The 16,348-nt window shown below is 35.5% G+C and overlaps 1 protein-coding gene across 1 annotated transcript; it reads left to right on the plus strand.

Annotated features, from left to right (window-relative positions):
• The first annotated feature begins 482 nt into the window (after nucleotides 1–482).
• Nucleotides 483–11,995, plus strand: LOC132558670 (zygotic DNA replication licensing factor mcm6-B-like). The gene is made up of 17 exons (XM_060223265.1): nucleotides 483–574; nucleotides 1,470–1,613; nucleotides 1,996–2,106; nucleotides 2,914–3,076; nucleotides 3,782–3,921; nucleotides 4,223–4,335; nucleotides 5,162–5,307; nucleotides 5,832–5,982; nucleotides 6,491–6,636; nucleotides 6,821–7,066; nucleotides 7,364–7,519; nucleotides 7,811–7,939; nucleotides 8,134–8,295; nucleotides 9,215–9,338; nucleotides 9,813–9,965; nucleotides 10,547–10,686; nucleotides 11,461–11,995. Exons 1-17 carry the CDS (start codon nucleotides 483–485, stop codon nucleotides 11,563–11,565), a joined length of 2,421 nt encoding a protein of 806 aa, XP_060079248.1. The 3' UTR covers nucleotides 11,566–11,995.
• Nucleotides 11,996–16,348: the final 4,353 nt, after the last annotated feature.

Here is a 16,348-nt window from a genome sequence, read left to right on the forward strand (position 1 = left end):
GGAAAGTACACTCTTATGTGACCAAATCAAATACATTTATATATTTGGTACATGAATTATTGATCTGGCTTTGCATTAAAACAGTACATTTTAGGCAATATTTCAAATATTCATCTATTTTCATTTTACAAAAGACACGCAGCACATATTAATTCAAATGTAGAATTGTATACTGTTGAGCCAGGCTATGCATTAAAGTTTTAACACTATATGTGAACTATGTAAAACATATAAAAATGTAAACGAGATTATATGTATCACAGAATAATTTTAGATATATCTGAGGTTTTAGAATACTATGATATAAAGTAAAAAATATTTGAGTCCTAGCTGAGCATCGAACACAGTGCTATTTCCGAGTTCTCTTACTGTATAAAGAATTAGAAATGTTCCGAATGTTGTGAAGATCCCAGTCACGTGACTGATCTGGCGGGAAAGAGCTCATTGTGTACACTGTAAACACGTTGTACATTATTTCCACCATGGATGTTGCGGAACAAGCTGTCAGGACTAACCAAGTGAAGGATCAAGTTGGTGAAAGATGTCAGAAACTGTTCCAAGATTTTTTGGAAGAGTAAGTAATATTTAAATGCTTCGTAACTTAATTCGATGAGAAATAATTGTCAGTGCGACACCCTGACCATGAGCCCGTTGGCCTAATCATGGAGGCAAGATTTCCCAGTACTTTAAAAGTTGTTTTGACAAAGTTCCTTGGTAAATTAGTAAACCTATATAGACAATCTCTAAACTTCCCGCCTTCCTTTCCCGACAACATATTACGATAGTAATGTTGTCGGAGCTACAACTTTATCTAGCTATTCATGTATTCTAGACGACTGGTTCCGGACCTCTAAAGGTTCCTACTTCAAGGGCTGTGCTGTGTTGACGAATTGCAATAATTAATTCAAAATCTGACTTCCTTTTTACATCATTATCCATTTAGAAATAGTTTTGTATTTTTTGTGTGTATAAGATCTTTTAATATTATTTTAAAGAACAACATCACAACAACATTATTATATAGAACAACGTCACAATATTATTATATAGAACAACATCACAGCAGTATTATCATATAGAACAACATCACAACAATATTGTAGATATTTCATATTTAATTGGATACTCGAAGATAGTTTTCCATTGATGTCTGCCATTAAACTGATGCCGTTAGACCAACTGCTGGTAATTTTACAACTGCCGCATGTGATTCTAATATAACTGAAAATGTTTGTGACATGTTTCCTTTGAGTTTACAAGTATTCAGTGAAACACTATGTTTAGTGTTTGAGCCCTTGTCAATTGAGTCTATGCATTATAAATTGTTGGGTGTTTTTTTACACATGTGCCTATAGTATATATAGGAAGTTATTTTTTTCACTCGGGAAGTTATTTATTAAAAAAAAACCCAACCTGTTGTGTTTTGTGTTGTTCTAACTAATTAAAAATTCTTTTTTTTTTCTCTCTAGATTTTCAGTTGATGGTGAACAGAAATACTTGTCAGAAGTTCAAGAATTAATTAGACCAGAAAGAAACACTCTAACAGTTAGCTTTGAAGATGTTGAGAAGTTTAACCAGCAACTGTCTACTACTATTCTGGAGGAATACTACAGGTTGGAAAAACTGCCACTATAAATGCTTACAGAAGAATTATTATGGTGTCTGAAAACTTATTTCATTATTTGTTACATATTAAAGCATATTGCTGGCCCACTCTTTTATTCTTGCCAGCTAACGTCATTAAAATGACATGTGGCATGGTTACTGAGCTTAGTTTGTGTGTATTGAAATGTTTTAACATGATGCATACTGATAAAAGTTTAATTTAAAAAAAGGGTTACTTCAGTTGTGGGGAAAAAAGGTATACCTTTCCACTTTCAAGATTAAGATAAAAATAGCAGTAATGTCATATATTAATTTTCAGTGTGTCGTAATTGTAATGAAAAGTTCAACAATGAAAGGTTCTTGATTTAAAAAATAAAATCTTTATTCCAGAATATATCCATTTCTCTGCCGTGCAGTGCGAAATTATGCAAAAGATTGGGGACAGATACCTCCGGCCAAAGAGTTCTATGTTAGTTTCACAGATGTGCCCACCAGACTAAAGTAAGTTTCTGAAAACAAATGTGTAAATGATGTTGTGCTAAAAAATAAACATTTAGACAAAACATTTAATGCAAAAATATACAATTCATTCCGCAAAGTGATTGCCTACTGTTGATTCATGTTCCTCTGTACCAAAAACACAGAACATAAATGGAAATCACTGTTTTGTATAATATGTAAACTCTCAACTGTCTTTTTCCCTATGTTTTATTCTGTATTAAATTGAAGAGATAAATAATGAGATCTGAAGTTTCATCATGTTCTTAGGATCAATCTAGGGTTATTTTACTACTGGTGTTGGAAAGTTTATCCTGGCAGCTAAAATTCTCGGCTTTCATAATGTTTCTCTTGAATCTTACGATATCTTCCCCTATTTTGTATGGGTTGCTGTTTTCCTCTTCAGATTTCCATTATTTCAGCTGATTGGTTTTACATATTTTCTGTTTTAAAAAGAATCTTACTTTATTCCATAGTTGTTTTAAAAGTCCATCACATAGTGCTGAAAAACTGTAAATTATTTTCAGCTCAGGAGGCTTCCTCCTGTGGCCCTTTGGAACCAAGGCTTTCTTTCCCTAGTGTCAAAAGGGGTACTATCCCCTATATCCTAAATTGATCCCTGTGCTCTGTCTGTCCTCTTTTGATAATAAATCACTGTGTAATGACATTTCATTGAAACAGTTATTGGACCTAATACAAATGGTGAACTGATGGGTGGGCTTACTAGGAGACCTAATTTCTAGAAGATTTATATTAGGTAAATAAACACAATTATTTTAGATTTCTGAATTGTTTGATTTCTTTTGCTAGGGTCCGTGAGATGACAACAGCAAAAGTAGGCACGTTGCTTCGAATCATTGGTCAAGTTGTGCGGACACATCCTGTCCATCCAGAACTGGTCAGCGGGACATTCATGTGTCTGGATTGTAGAACGGTCATTAAGGATGTGGAGCAACAGTTTAAGTACACACAGGTAACAGCCATGAAATAAAATGGTTTCTTGTAGATCGCCCTTTCTTGATATAGTTCTGCATTCTATCCAAAAAGTTAATAAGGTAATAAAGGTAATAAGAACGTAGCTCTGGGCTATGCCAGAGCATAGCTTTTTATGACTAGAATAATAGAATAAAATCAGAGATTTTACATGATTACCTCCCTTTCCATATGTGTTGCCTTTCGTTTTTCATGGTCTGAAAACCAGCAAGGTGTTTGTCCTCATGAAATGCTTTCAAAAGTCTACCTGAGTAAAACACCTGTCACATTTTCCACTAGATTTACACTCGTCATGATTTGCTCCAGTTAATTATGTGTCAAAGTTTATCTAATTAAAAACTTGTCACATTTTGCTGTATTAAAACATTTCAATGTTTATCTGAGAAAAACACTTGTAAAAACACTTGTCACATTTTGCTTCTCTAGTAAAACAAATATCAAATTTTAACCGAAACTGATTTTCAAGCACTCTCCTGTATATAAACAATATTAGGGATACAATTTACCTCCAGTTTAGAAAAAACAAGGGAGAACACTGCACTTGTCACTTCTGTCTTAGTAAAACGTGTGCAAACTTTGACTGGAGTAAATAATTTGTCACATTTTATCAGTTAGTAATTAGTTAGTATTGGAATAAATGGATTGTCCCTCATACTGATTTGAGTTCATATTGATTTTTTTTCAGCCAACCATTTGTAGGAATCCTGTTTGTAACAATAGATCTCGATTCATGTTAGATGTGAACAAATCCAAATTTGTCGATTTTCAAAAAGTGCGGATACAGGAAACACAGGCAGAACTCCCTAGGGGAAGTATTCCTAGAAGGTAAGCTAAGATGATATATTGGAGTCTGAAGACCTGTTTTACTGGTGTAATATTCTTCCCCATCAATTTTATTTCATTGAAAGGGAGATTTTAGATATGGATGTGCAGCATCCTTTTGTAAGATTGTGGCTGTAATTATACTTGAAAAAATGGTTTAGTATTTAAGGTTGTTTTGGGAAGTAAAGGTTTAAAACTCTGGTCTTGCAATCTGGTTATCTATGTAGGTGTTAATGAAAAATGAAGAAATGAATTTAAGTGACCATGAATACAGCAGTGATACCTTATGTTTTATGTGTTTCAGTGTTGAGGTTATTCTTCGTGCTGAGGCTGTTGAGACGGCACAGGCAGGAGATAAATGTGACTTCACAGGTACTCTGATTGTTGTACCAGATGTGGGGACCATATCAACACCAGGTGAGTAATGGTGTACTGGTAGTATATGTGGGGACCATCTCAACACCAAGTGAGTAATGGTGTACTGGTAGTAAATGTGGGGATCATCTCAACACCAGGTGAGTAATGGTGTACTGGTAGTAAATGTGGGAGCCATCTCAACACCAGGTGAGTAATGGTGTACTGGTAGTAAATATGGGGACAATCTCAACACCAGGTGAGTAATGGTGTACTGGTAGTAAATGTGGGGACCATATCAACACCAAGTGAGTAATGGTGGACTGGTAGTAAATGTAGGGGCCATCTCAGCACCAGGTGAGTAATGGTGTACTGGTAGTAAATGTAGGGGCCATCTCAACACCAGGTGAGTAATGGTGTACTGGTAGTAAATATGGGGACAATCTCAACACCAGGTGAGTAATTGTGGACTGGTAGTAAATCTGGGGACCACATCAACACCAGGTGAGTAAAGGTGGACTGGTAGTAAATGTAGGGACCATCTCAACACCAGGTGAGTAATGGTGTACTGGAGATGAATGTAGGGACCATCTCAACACCAGGTGAGTAATGGTGTACTGGAGATGAATGTAGGGACCATCTCAACACCAGGTGAGTAATGGTGTACTGGAGATGAATGTGGGGACCATCTCAACACCAATTGAGTAATGTTGTACTGGAATTAAGAGTAGGGACCATCTCAGTTGACTTCTGCTTCATGTCAAAACATTATAAACTATTATATGTGTATTCTTTATGTATTATCAGACCAAAGCCGGTAGTTCCCTAGTTGAATAAAACATGACTTTAGATAAAGATCATGATTAAAATGATTATATTGACTTATCAGGGGCACGATCTGAGACATCTTCCAGGGTTCGTGGAAATGAGGGTTATGAGACTGAAGGTGTGCGAGGCCTGAAGGCACTGGGAGTACGAGATCTTACCTACAGACTGGCTTTTTTGGCCTGCACTGTGTCCTCGAGTAACCCAAGGGTACGTACATATATACTTAATATTAGCTCCTGAAACTATAGTTGGATGTCTGATTTTTTCTTTATTATTGCATATGTATATCAAGTGTATCATCTTAGGAAAAATGACAGTTGGTTTTCATGGAAATATGCACATAAAAAGGGTTTCTTGATAATTAAAGAAAGGAAATCCTTATCTGTTGATAACAGTCTGGCTAAATAAATTAATGCAACTTATTTCATAACTCTGAATTTCGGTACTGAAAAACCATACTTTAATTACTGTGTCACTCCTGTCACTGATAATATATTACTGCCTTATTTTCAAAACTTATTCAGCACGTTATTATTGTCAAGAGAAGGGTTTCCTGAGAATTCATCTCAAGAAAAAATATACATGACTTTCATGATAGGAAGATCCTTGGTAGAAAATCAGAAGACAAAGTCAAGCTGCCTATGTGCAGAAGGTAATTTGACAGTAGTATATGAATACCGTCAATGTCTGATTTATGGCAGTTGTATCACTTTTGATATTTTTTTTTACAGTTTGGTGGCCGAGACATGAAAGATGAGGAGATGACAGCAGAGACAATCAAGAAACAGATGACAGATGATGAGTGGCAGAAAGTGTATGATATGAGCATGGACAAAAATCTTTACCACAATATGTGTTCCAGTCTCTTCCCAACAATACATGGTAAGACACTGATGTATTTGAATGAAGTATTGAAGTATGAAGCATACAGTGTTATATCAATGTCTATGGTACAAGACAATGGCAGGCCTTTGTTGCTGTTCAGACAAGTAACAATGATATTTGTCATCTGTTCTTCAGGTTTTTATTGTCTGACAAGTAGACATACTTATTTTATAAGAAGCTTCTGTAAAGTGACCATTGGCTTCAGTTCTGAAGAATTAAGGTGAAGATCATGGTAATTGTGAAATGTAAAAATACAAAAAAATATTTATCTATTCGTGCTTGCTTAATGAAGATTTCAGGGTTTTCAGTGTGATATAAATGAAGATAAGCATGGGTTTTTTAGTTTGATGTGAAAAATCGAAAAAAATCCAATCAATTACCAGGTGATATTCAAATTATGGAAACCATTAAATCAGATATATGTTCACATGTAAGATAAAACAGCTTGTATGATTTGTATTTGTATTTTTTTGCTGTGACATTTTGTTTCTCTTTTTTATATCAGGTAATGAAGAAATCAAAAGAGGTGTGCTTCTGATGTTGTTTGGTGGTGTTCCCAAGATTACAACAGAGAAGACCAATCTTCGTGGTGATGTCAACATTTGTATTGTTGGTGACCCAAGTACTGCAAAAAGTCAATTCCTAAAACAGGTAAGATGAAGTTTGTATTGTTGGAGACACAAGCACTTGCAGCAGTCAGTTCTTAAAGCAGATGAGACTGTTTCTTAATCTATTAAGATCATTTTGAACTTTTGTCTTCATATGTGTATTCTCTTATATGGTAGAACAGATTTATAGGAAAACTGAAATCATTTGCCTGTATGTTACTTCACAGGTTGAAGAGTTCAGTCCAAGGGCAGTGTACACAAGTGGTAAGGCTAGCACTGCAGCAGGTTTAACTGCTGCTGTGGTCAAAGATGAAGAGTCACATGAGTTTGTCATCGAGGCCGGTGCCCTCATGTTGGCAGACAATGGAGTGTGCTGTATAGATGAGTTTGACAAGATGGATCCTAAGGATCAGGTAGCTATCCACGAAGCCATGGAACAGCAGACAATCTCCATCACCAAGGCTGGCGTTCGGGTAGGTACATATGTAACAACTGGTATTACGGAAATGTTGGTTTGGAAATGAAATATCAGCCTAGTGACCAATATATAGATACAGCTGATGTGTTTTATTTTGATTTTGTGTGTAAGATATTTGTCAGTAAATTTTCAAGGGAACTTAATAGGCGATTGGATCGCTGAATATGTTGTGTGTCATGTAGAAAATTTTGTTGTATTTGTAAAATATTTCCTGTGGGAAGAAAATAACAGATTAGTTGGATGATCATTCTCTCCCTCAAATTTATTACAATCCTATTCCTTTCTTTTATAGGCCACACTGAATGCCAGAACGTCAATATTAGCAGCTGCCAACCCTATAGGAGGACGATACGATAGAACAAAGTCACTGAAGCAGAACATCACATTGACGGCACCTATTATGTCCCGATTCGACTTGTTCTTCATCTTGGTTGATGAATGCAATGAGGTAAAAATTGAGAACATGAACTTTCCTCAATTCACATGTATAAGTAGGTTTGATAAAGTAGTAAAGAACAGTTTTACAGAAACCTGCCGGACATATCCGATATCGCGAATATGCCATGTAAAACCCGACTGTTGGTAAAAATCTTGATAATTTTGATCAGTTTCAGAGTCTGTTTCCTTTGAATTGGAAAAGGTCATTGCAAAGAATTATTATTAATCAGAATGTCTCAAATTTTAAACATTTGGATGAAAGGAAGTTAAATTACAGGTACAAAAATCTATATTTATGCAGGTGACAGACTATGCTATTGCTCGTCGTATTGTGGATCTACACAGTCGCCAGGAGGAGTCTGTGGAGAGGATCTACTCAGTGGAGGACATCACACGATATCTCATGTTTGCTCGGCAGTTCAAACCCAAGGTATACAATGCTAGATCAATTTTCAAAGTTCAATATTTCACAATTAGAACTAAAACTAAATCACTTTACTGATATAACCATGCGTTAATGAGCTTTCATCATCTAGATATCATGACATATCAACGAACTTTACTTTAAAATAATAAAGTCATACATAATGTTACCAGTGTGTTATTATTGATGCTTCTGGACAGATCAACAAAGAGGCACAAGAGTACATGATTGAGGAGTACAAACATCTGCGACAAAGAGACGGCACAGGAGCAGCCAAGAGCTCATGGAGGATCACAGTTCGACAGCTTGAGAGCATGATCCGCTTATCTGAAGCCATGGCACGACTTCACTGTCAGGATGAAGTAAGTATTCTCGGATGGAATGTTGTTAAGTTGTAAGCTTAATATCAACTTTAGATTAAACAAGACTGATGCAAGTACACTGAAACCCACTTAATATCTTGTTCCATTTGTAATGAGGAAATGTGATAATAAGCAGATGTCTAAACCAGGAATCCATATTCCTGTCCTCATTTACCCATGATTTGGTCTATGCTGTTATGGTTGTGTCTTTAGGCAAGGCTTTTTCCCCATATTACTCTTGATGGCCTGTGATTTGGCAAAGTTTGTGACTTGCTTATGTCATAATCCAATCCATACTATCAACTTTGGATGATAAGACACTAGTGATGGGCCGATATGATTGATAATCTACTAGGTGTTTGCTTATGTCATAATCCAATCCATACTATCAACTTTGATGATGATAACCTACTAGGTGTTAAATGTTTGCAGACACTAACCGACCTCGGAACCAAATAAAAAAGGTCATGCAATTGTGACATTGCCTCCATTATGATCGGCACGAGGCACATGAGTTATTTGTATATGTATATATATATCACTGAGTCACTGACTCCGGAGATTTCACAATGGATTTTATTAGTACGATAAACATTATTACAAAATATACCAACGAGTATAGATACAATGAAATGACCAAAAAGATTAAGCAGTACTTCTGAAATATTAGCTAAATAGTGATGGTTGATTAAGATTTTCAACTCAATGTCTCAATGTCCTTAAACTACAGAACACACAAGTTGTACATGGTTCATGTATCATTACTACCTGTAATGGTGCCTTTGGAAGAGATGTGTAGTGGTTTCTTATGTTATATATCGTATGTTCTATCAACATAGAAAAAACTCAAAAGTTAGAAGTCAGTAAGGTAATGAATATTGATAAGTTAGTATTAACCCAATTTGTATCTGCCATTAAGGTGCAGCCAAAGCATGTGAAGGAAGCGTTTCGCCTACTGAACAAATCAATCATCCGTGTCGAACAGCCAGACATCCACCTGGAGGAGGAAGATCAACAGGATCAGGAGGAAATGGACATTGATGGTAGGTCAGGGGCCAGAACTGGCATTTAAGTGTTGTGGCTGTTAATTTGCTTTGAAAGTCAAGTTTGTTCACATGAAACAAGTAAATGGATGATATTCTCTGTGTCTTGATAATGATAGGTATTTTTTCATTAATTCAGATGGAAACTTTGCTATAAAGAAGGAATATTCTATAATTTATATAAATTTCATACTTTTCATTGGGGCAGAATGAGTACAAAGAAATAGTAATTGGGAAATAAAAGATTCCTGTAGGTTCAATGATGATAAATTGGCTGACCAATGGCCTCACATTATAGGAGTTAGAGGTACAGTAGGAGTTGGGTAATACTGGTGTTTTGTTGTAAGAGATAAGTAGGGCTGCGTTGTGTTATAGGAGGTGGGTAGTACTGATATTTTTATGGATCAAAGAATAGGTTACATAAAGATGAGACAAGAAACCACATAACTAATATATGATCTGAATTGTCAACAGATGCTACACCAGCAGAGCCGCAGGCTCCACAGGAGAGTGAAAATGCTTCAGCTGCCCAGCCTAAGAAGGGCTTGAAGTTATCATACGATGAGTACAAACAGATGGCCAATTTGATGGTGCTTTATATGAGAAGACAGGAAGAAGAAACACAAGGTGTGTATATATTCAGACTGATCTGTTATCTGAAGTTTGAAATTTTATGTGATTGCAATAAACCATGGTCTGGTTAGAAAAAATTACTTTATTTCTGGTTTAGAAACCGTTCGCAGTTTAACATACAAGGCAAAGTTATATAAAAACTCTTGTCAAATTCAAGCAAACTAAAGCAATATCGGTCAAAGGAACTGATTTGAACCAATTGTGCTTTGATTAAAACATGGGAGTCTGTATGTAACCATATTTTCTACAAAGTATCTACAATCTTAAATTAATTAACAGCCTTCTGAAAAAAAATTTACCTATACTACTACAAACAACAGGTAAAGCTAGTGACATACACCAGTTTTTTATTTGAAGTTTTCAATCCTTTTATTGTTGTTTTCCGTTTTTACGGTCATCAAATCGAGGAAAGGTTATTTAACATACAGTGGATATTGTTGATATTTATGATTGTTCTTTTGAATCTTAAAGAAAATAGTTCCTTTGATTTAGAAGACTTAATTTGATGTTCTTGTGTCTGTTATTTGTGCAAGGCTGAACACTTTAATGATAAGAGGGATGATATTTTTGTGCAGATGATGACTCCCATAATTTAAGACGCAGTGACCTTGTCAGCTGGTACCTGCGTGAAATGGAGAGCGAGATTGATTCTGAGGCTGAGTTATTGGAGAAGAAGACCGTCGTAGAAAAAGTTTTGGATAGACTTGTGCATCATGTAAGTTTGTGATGTAGATTGTTAAATGCATGAGGGAACGAGGACGCATTTGCAAAAATCTTCATTTTGAAGGAACTGTTCATTTCCTTTATTACAAAATAGTATTAGTGTTGCAAGTTTGAAAGAGATAAATATATACTTTGTGACAATATTTCAACAGAAACTGTTTTCCAGAACTGAGTGTATGACTTTCAGCCTGACTTCAGACTCCCATCATCACTCATGAACGGGTTAAAGATGGTCCTCTATTGACACTACCTGTTGAAGGGACATTTTTTTTTCTTGACAGTTTTTAGTTTTAATTAATTCTGTAGCCTAGATAAACAACAACACTCACCTAATGGTCGCTTATTTACAATCTATTGATAACTTCCTAGAATATTTTTGGACAAATTCTAATTGAAGTATTTTTAAAACGTCGGGATAAAACAATAGAGGTGTTGCTGTAAACAGAATGTGTGATTACCATTGGTCAAAAGCTCACCATCTGTTACCAGTTGTTAGTTCTGAGGTTTGACGCACTTGATGGTACAATTATTCGCTTCTTCATTCTTCACCCTTGTTGTTGCGACAGGAGCAAACTAGTGGACAGAACTTTATATATGTTTGATGACAAAGATTTTTGGTAGGCAAACCCTTGTACTTCATATATGTGCGTTATCATATTTATTGAATATCATTACATAGACAAAAAAAAAAAAAAAGGACAGGATCTTCCTGAAAAAAATTGATTTACCAAAAGATGTGATTGAAACTTGAATTGTTGTGTTACAGGACCATGTTCTCATAGAGCTGAAGCAGACAGGGTTGAAAGGAGAGGCACTGGTGCGTGAAGAGGATCCATTCCTGGTCGTTCACCCCAACTACATGGTGGACTGATGATGATTGACAAAGTGTTACAGATAATGTTAAAAAAAGATCTTGGAACTTCTGGTACTTTAATGTTGAACAAAGGAAATGAATCTGAAGTAAAACCCAGCAACACTTTACTCGTAGCTGCACGGAAAAACTTAATTTCAGATTAAGTGATCTACACGTGTTCCTATTCAGAGACTATTGGAAGTAGGGTGTACATTAGTGCTATGTGATATTAAAACATGTATACTTGAAAGCATTATTGGATCAGAATGGTGGCTTCTCACTGAAATAGAAACAAAAGGGTCTAGTGTTATGTATAAATCATGGATTCTAAATTAATGATATGTTTGGATATTTTTTTGTATCTCTGTAAATATTATGAAGACTGTTAATATTGTTAATGCTCATTTTGTAGAAACGGTTGATTATGAATGAAATATCGCATCAAAGGTTGATTATAAATGAAAGATTTGATGCTGTATAGTTAGTTTTATGTCATTGAAATAAAATGTGTACTATGACCATAAGAACATCTTGAGTGAATGTTGCATATTCTGCTTGACAACTGTTTCTAAAATTGTTGGATACATCATTATAGACATCTGTAGATTTAAATGCAATTGATTTGAACAAACATTATCTCCATTGGGAGACCTATTGGCTACTGAAGATACTCACAAAGCAATGATATTTGGCGGGTGGATACCTCTTCACCAAGCGTTTGCAACAGATGCTCTATCAATTCCTATGAAGGGAATTTTTACATATTCATATCCCCCAATGTACCGAACACAACCAGTCCCAGATCCCGTTTTTCATTTCCAGTGTCGACAATACTGATAACGTCGTAGTGGCATCGCAGACATGGTTGTCTCAGAAGAGGAAAGCAAATGCAATAAGGCTACTTGTACATGAAAACGTTTTTAGACAAGAAAAAAATAGTGTTTAGTCCAAACCCAAAAGAGTTCAATTTGAAAGCCTGGCTTCTCTCGACAGAATATTTTCAAAGAACATTAGAGAAATGATGTCTTCATCCTAATGAATTGGGACCAACTGAGAATATAGTTATAAAAATAATTGTAGCTCATGTAGCAGACTGAAGGACCCTTATCTTTCTCTCTGGCTGATTTTGTCATCTCTCTACAAGGAAGATTTATTTTACAGAATGATAGCAGGTATATGGACCGATACCGGTTGGTCCGCATTCTTATATTAATACAGTATTGAAAGTGCTGAATTCGCGGCTTACAACTGTCCCAACAGATCCTGGAATGGAATTTACATAATGTTTAAGATATACACTTCAAAAATATCCGGAAACAATGAGGCCGGCCAAATTAAAGCACTTTAACTTTAAAATCATTATTTGTAGCGATCAAATTCTCCAGAAAGTGCTTCGACATCCAGGCATTGAGGTGTTGGTCTTTCCTTGGCCATTACTCAATGGGGTTATGATGGAAATATTGATGTCAAGAATTGTGGGGGTAGGCCAATTCACATGCATGCTGACAGATTTCGCAACACAAATATATACAAACAACTATTTATTATATACAAAATCCTAAGAAATGAGTGGCACAGATATAAGACACAAACAATGCTATCACACTCCCACTCCCTAGACTATATAACACACTACATATAAAATCTATGTTATAATGAATTAGTTTACATTGCTCCATGTCCATCATTACTGAGACCAGAGAAACGAGCTGCCTGGGAGGCAGTAATTTACTGTTTGACAATATTTTTTTTATTATGAATGATAAAAATAAGAAAATAACGTGAACATATTATTATAATCCAAACTCCAATTCTATAAAATCTTATGTTAAAATTTGAACAAAAATAGGTTTACACAGAGATTCCCGTAAAAGTACAACGAGAATAAGACCAGGTGTTCTGGAAAAGTAAGCGTCTTCTGCTTTATCAATCACACATGCAAAGCAATTCTCTGTCATTTCAAGAAGGAAGTATGCACAGTCTGCATGCTGACTCTCCGCATGTCCGATGTGCCTCACTTGAAACAGTGAAGCACTACTTTGTCCCAGATACATAGACGAAAGAAACATTTTGACGCTTTCTCTCTGTCAATATGGCAAAATTTCCACTATGAATTTAAATATATATTATCCACGACTGTGAACTTTATCAGAGACAAAAGGCATTTAACAAAGATAAGATAAATTGTGTAAGTAAGTATGAAAATATCAGAAAAAAAACAACATTCTATTTCATATTTTCAAAAGTTTTTTCTTATATTACTATCAATAACACTGGTTGATGTTTGAGAATTCAGGTGGATGAGTATAATAATAACTGTTTTCAAACTTAGAATATTACTAAACAATTTTCTGCGGGCATGATAAGTGTATTAAGTGGGTATCTGATAGGTCGATAATGTTAATCTTGTGATGGCGGATTATTAAAAATTCTATTTTGTTTTGAAATCTGACCATTTTATAAGAGTTGTTTCCCTTTGACCATGTTTATTTTAATGATTCTTTATTGTAAAAAGTCACTGTAATTTTGGAGGCTTCTAAACTGAAAATTTATGTCAACATTTACATTTTGATGTTGTTATGGATATACTCATTTTAGAACACACATATAATCGGTAAAAACTGACATTAAATCTTCATTTTAGAGACCGAAATTTTCAATCAAATAGGCTTCCAGCCTGTTGTCCAATCCAATTAATATTTTTATCTGTAAGATATGCTGGAAAAAACCCACAAATGGCTAATAAACACTCATTTTATATTTCCACAATACCTGTACATATTTTGATGGAGCTATCGAATTTTTTTGTTCTGTGGTGATATTGATGAAACGACTTCTGTACTCACTAACAAAATTTTAACAGCTGTAAACTATAAACCTATTTGTACCTAATACGAGTAAATTAGACCTAATGATAAAATCTCGATGACTTATGAAATTAGATTGAAAATAAGACCATCAGCATTCCAAAGCAAAGTAAATACCCCATCCTTCTGGATCTAAGATATATCCTATAGATAAATCTGAGTCTTTAATTACTATGTTATATCTATTTCTGTAACAGAAAAGAATGCTTAGGATTTACAAATGTATGACCTGACTCTCCTCGATCAAGACAAAAATTCTCTTCTATTGGCATTACTGATCAAGGTATTACTGATCAAGGCATTACTGATCAACACAAGCTTCTAGATACTAATAAACCAACAGGTTCTGATACAATCCCTTCATCAAAGGAGTTTCTCAATCACTCGTTAAAACTCTGTTTATACTTTTCAATAAATCTATCTCAGCAGGATTACTGTACATATCATCTCATGGAAAAATGCTTAATGTAACACAAGTAACGAGTAGGAAGAAACAGCTGTATGATGCAAATTATTTTTTTGGGGTCTACTGTATCTAATTATAAAGTTTTAAAAGGTGCTATTTAAGTGTGTGCCTTTTGTACAATCTTTGAGATAGTAGGTTGTAGATACTGCAGGTAAACTTTAAATAATCAAGATTTGCAGTAACCTGCATGCCACGTTTAAATTCCTTGGAATAGTGGTACGGTTCAGAATATACACAAATACTTCAAGCCGTTCTAAAATTGTCTGATATATGAAAATAGATTTTGACTTTTTTTCGACCACTTCTGATTTTCCTCCTTCCCCTTCTAGGTTTCAAAATTTAGGCTCTTAGCATCACTGACGAGTCCTAAAAGGACGAAACAGTTGTATGATGTAGCATCACTGATTAGTCCTAAAAGGACGAAACAGCTGTATGATGTAGCATCACTGATTAGTCCTAAAAGGACGAAACAGCTGTATGATGTAGCATCACTGACGAGTCCTAAAAGGACGAAACAGCTGTATGATGTAGCATCACTGACGAGTCCTAAAAGGTCCAAACAGCTGTATGATGTAGCATCATTGACGAGTCCTAAAAGGACGAAACAGCTGTATGATGTAGCATCACTGACGAGTCCTAAAAGGACGAAACAGTTGTATGATGTAGCATCACTGACGAGGCTTAAAAGGACGAAACAGCTGTATGATGTAACATCACTGATGAGTCCTAAAAGGACGAATCAGCTGTATGATGTAGCATCACTGACAAGTCATAAACGAAACAGCTGTATGATGTAGCATCACTGACGAATCCTAAAAGGACGAAACAGCTGTATGATGTAGCATCACTGACAAGTCCTAAACTAAACAGCTGTATGATGTAGCATCACTGACGAGTCTTAAAAGGACGAAACAGCTGTATGATGTAGCATCACTGACGAGTCCTAAAAGGACGAAACAGTTGTATGATGTAGCATCACTGACGAGTCCTAAAAGGACTAACAGCTGTATCATGTAGCATCACTGACGAGTCCTAAAAGGACGAAACAGTTGTATGATGTAGCATCACTGACGAGTCCTAAAAGGACGAATCAGCTGTATGATGTAGCATCACTGACAAGTCCTAAACTAAACAGCTGTATGATGTAGCACCGCTGACGAGTCCTAAAAGGACGAAACAGCTGTATGATGTAGCATCACTGAAGAGTCCTAAAAGGACGAAACAGCTGTATGATGTAGCATCACTGACGATTCCTAAAAGGACGAAACAGCTGTATGATATAGTATCACTGACGATTCCTAAAAGGACGAAGCAGCTGTATAATGTAGTTTAGTCATTGTTTGGCTCTGTCGTATCTAGCTCTAAATTATTAAAAGGTGCTATTCACGTTTGTGTCTGTTTTGTACAATCTTTGAGGGCTGTTGGAGAAACCGGAATCAGGACAATGTGATCAATTAATATCGGGTTA

Source organism: Ylistrum balloti, unplaced genomic scaffold, assembly GCF_031769215.1.
Source record: "Ylistrum balloti isolate Yb309-2 unplaced genomic scaffold, AGI_CSIRO_Ybal_v1 Utg370808, whole genome shotgun sequence".
NCBI lineage: Eukaryota > Metazoa > Mollusca > Bivalvia > Pectinida > Pectinidae > Ylistrum > Ylistrum balloti.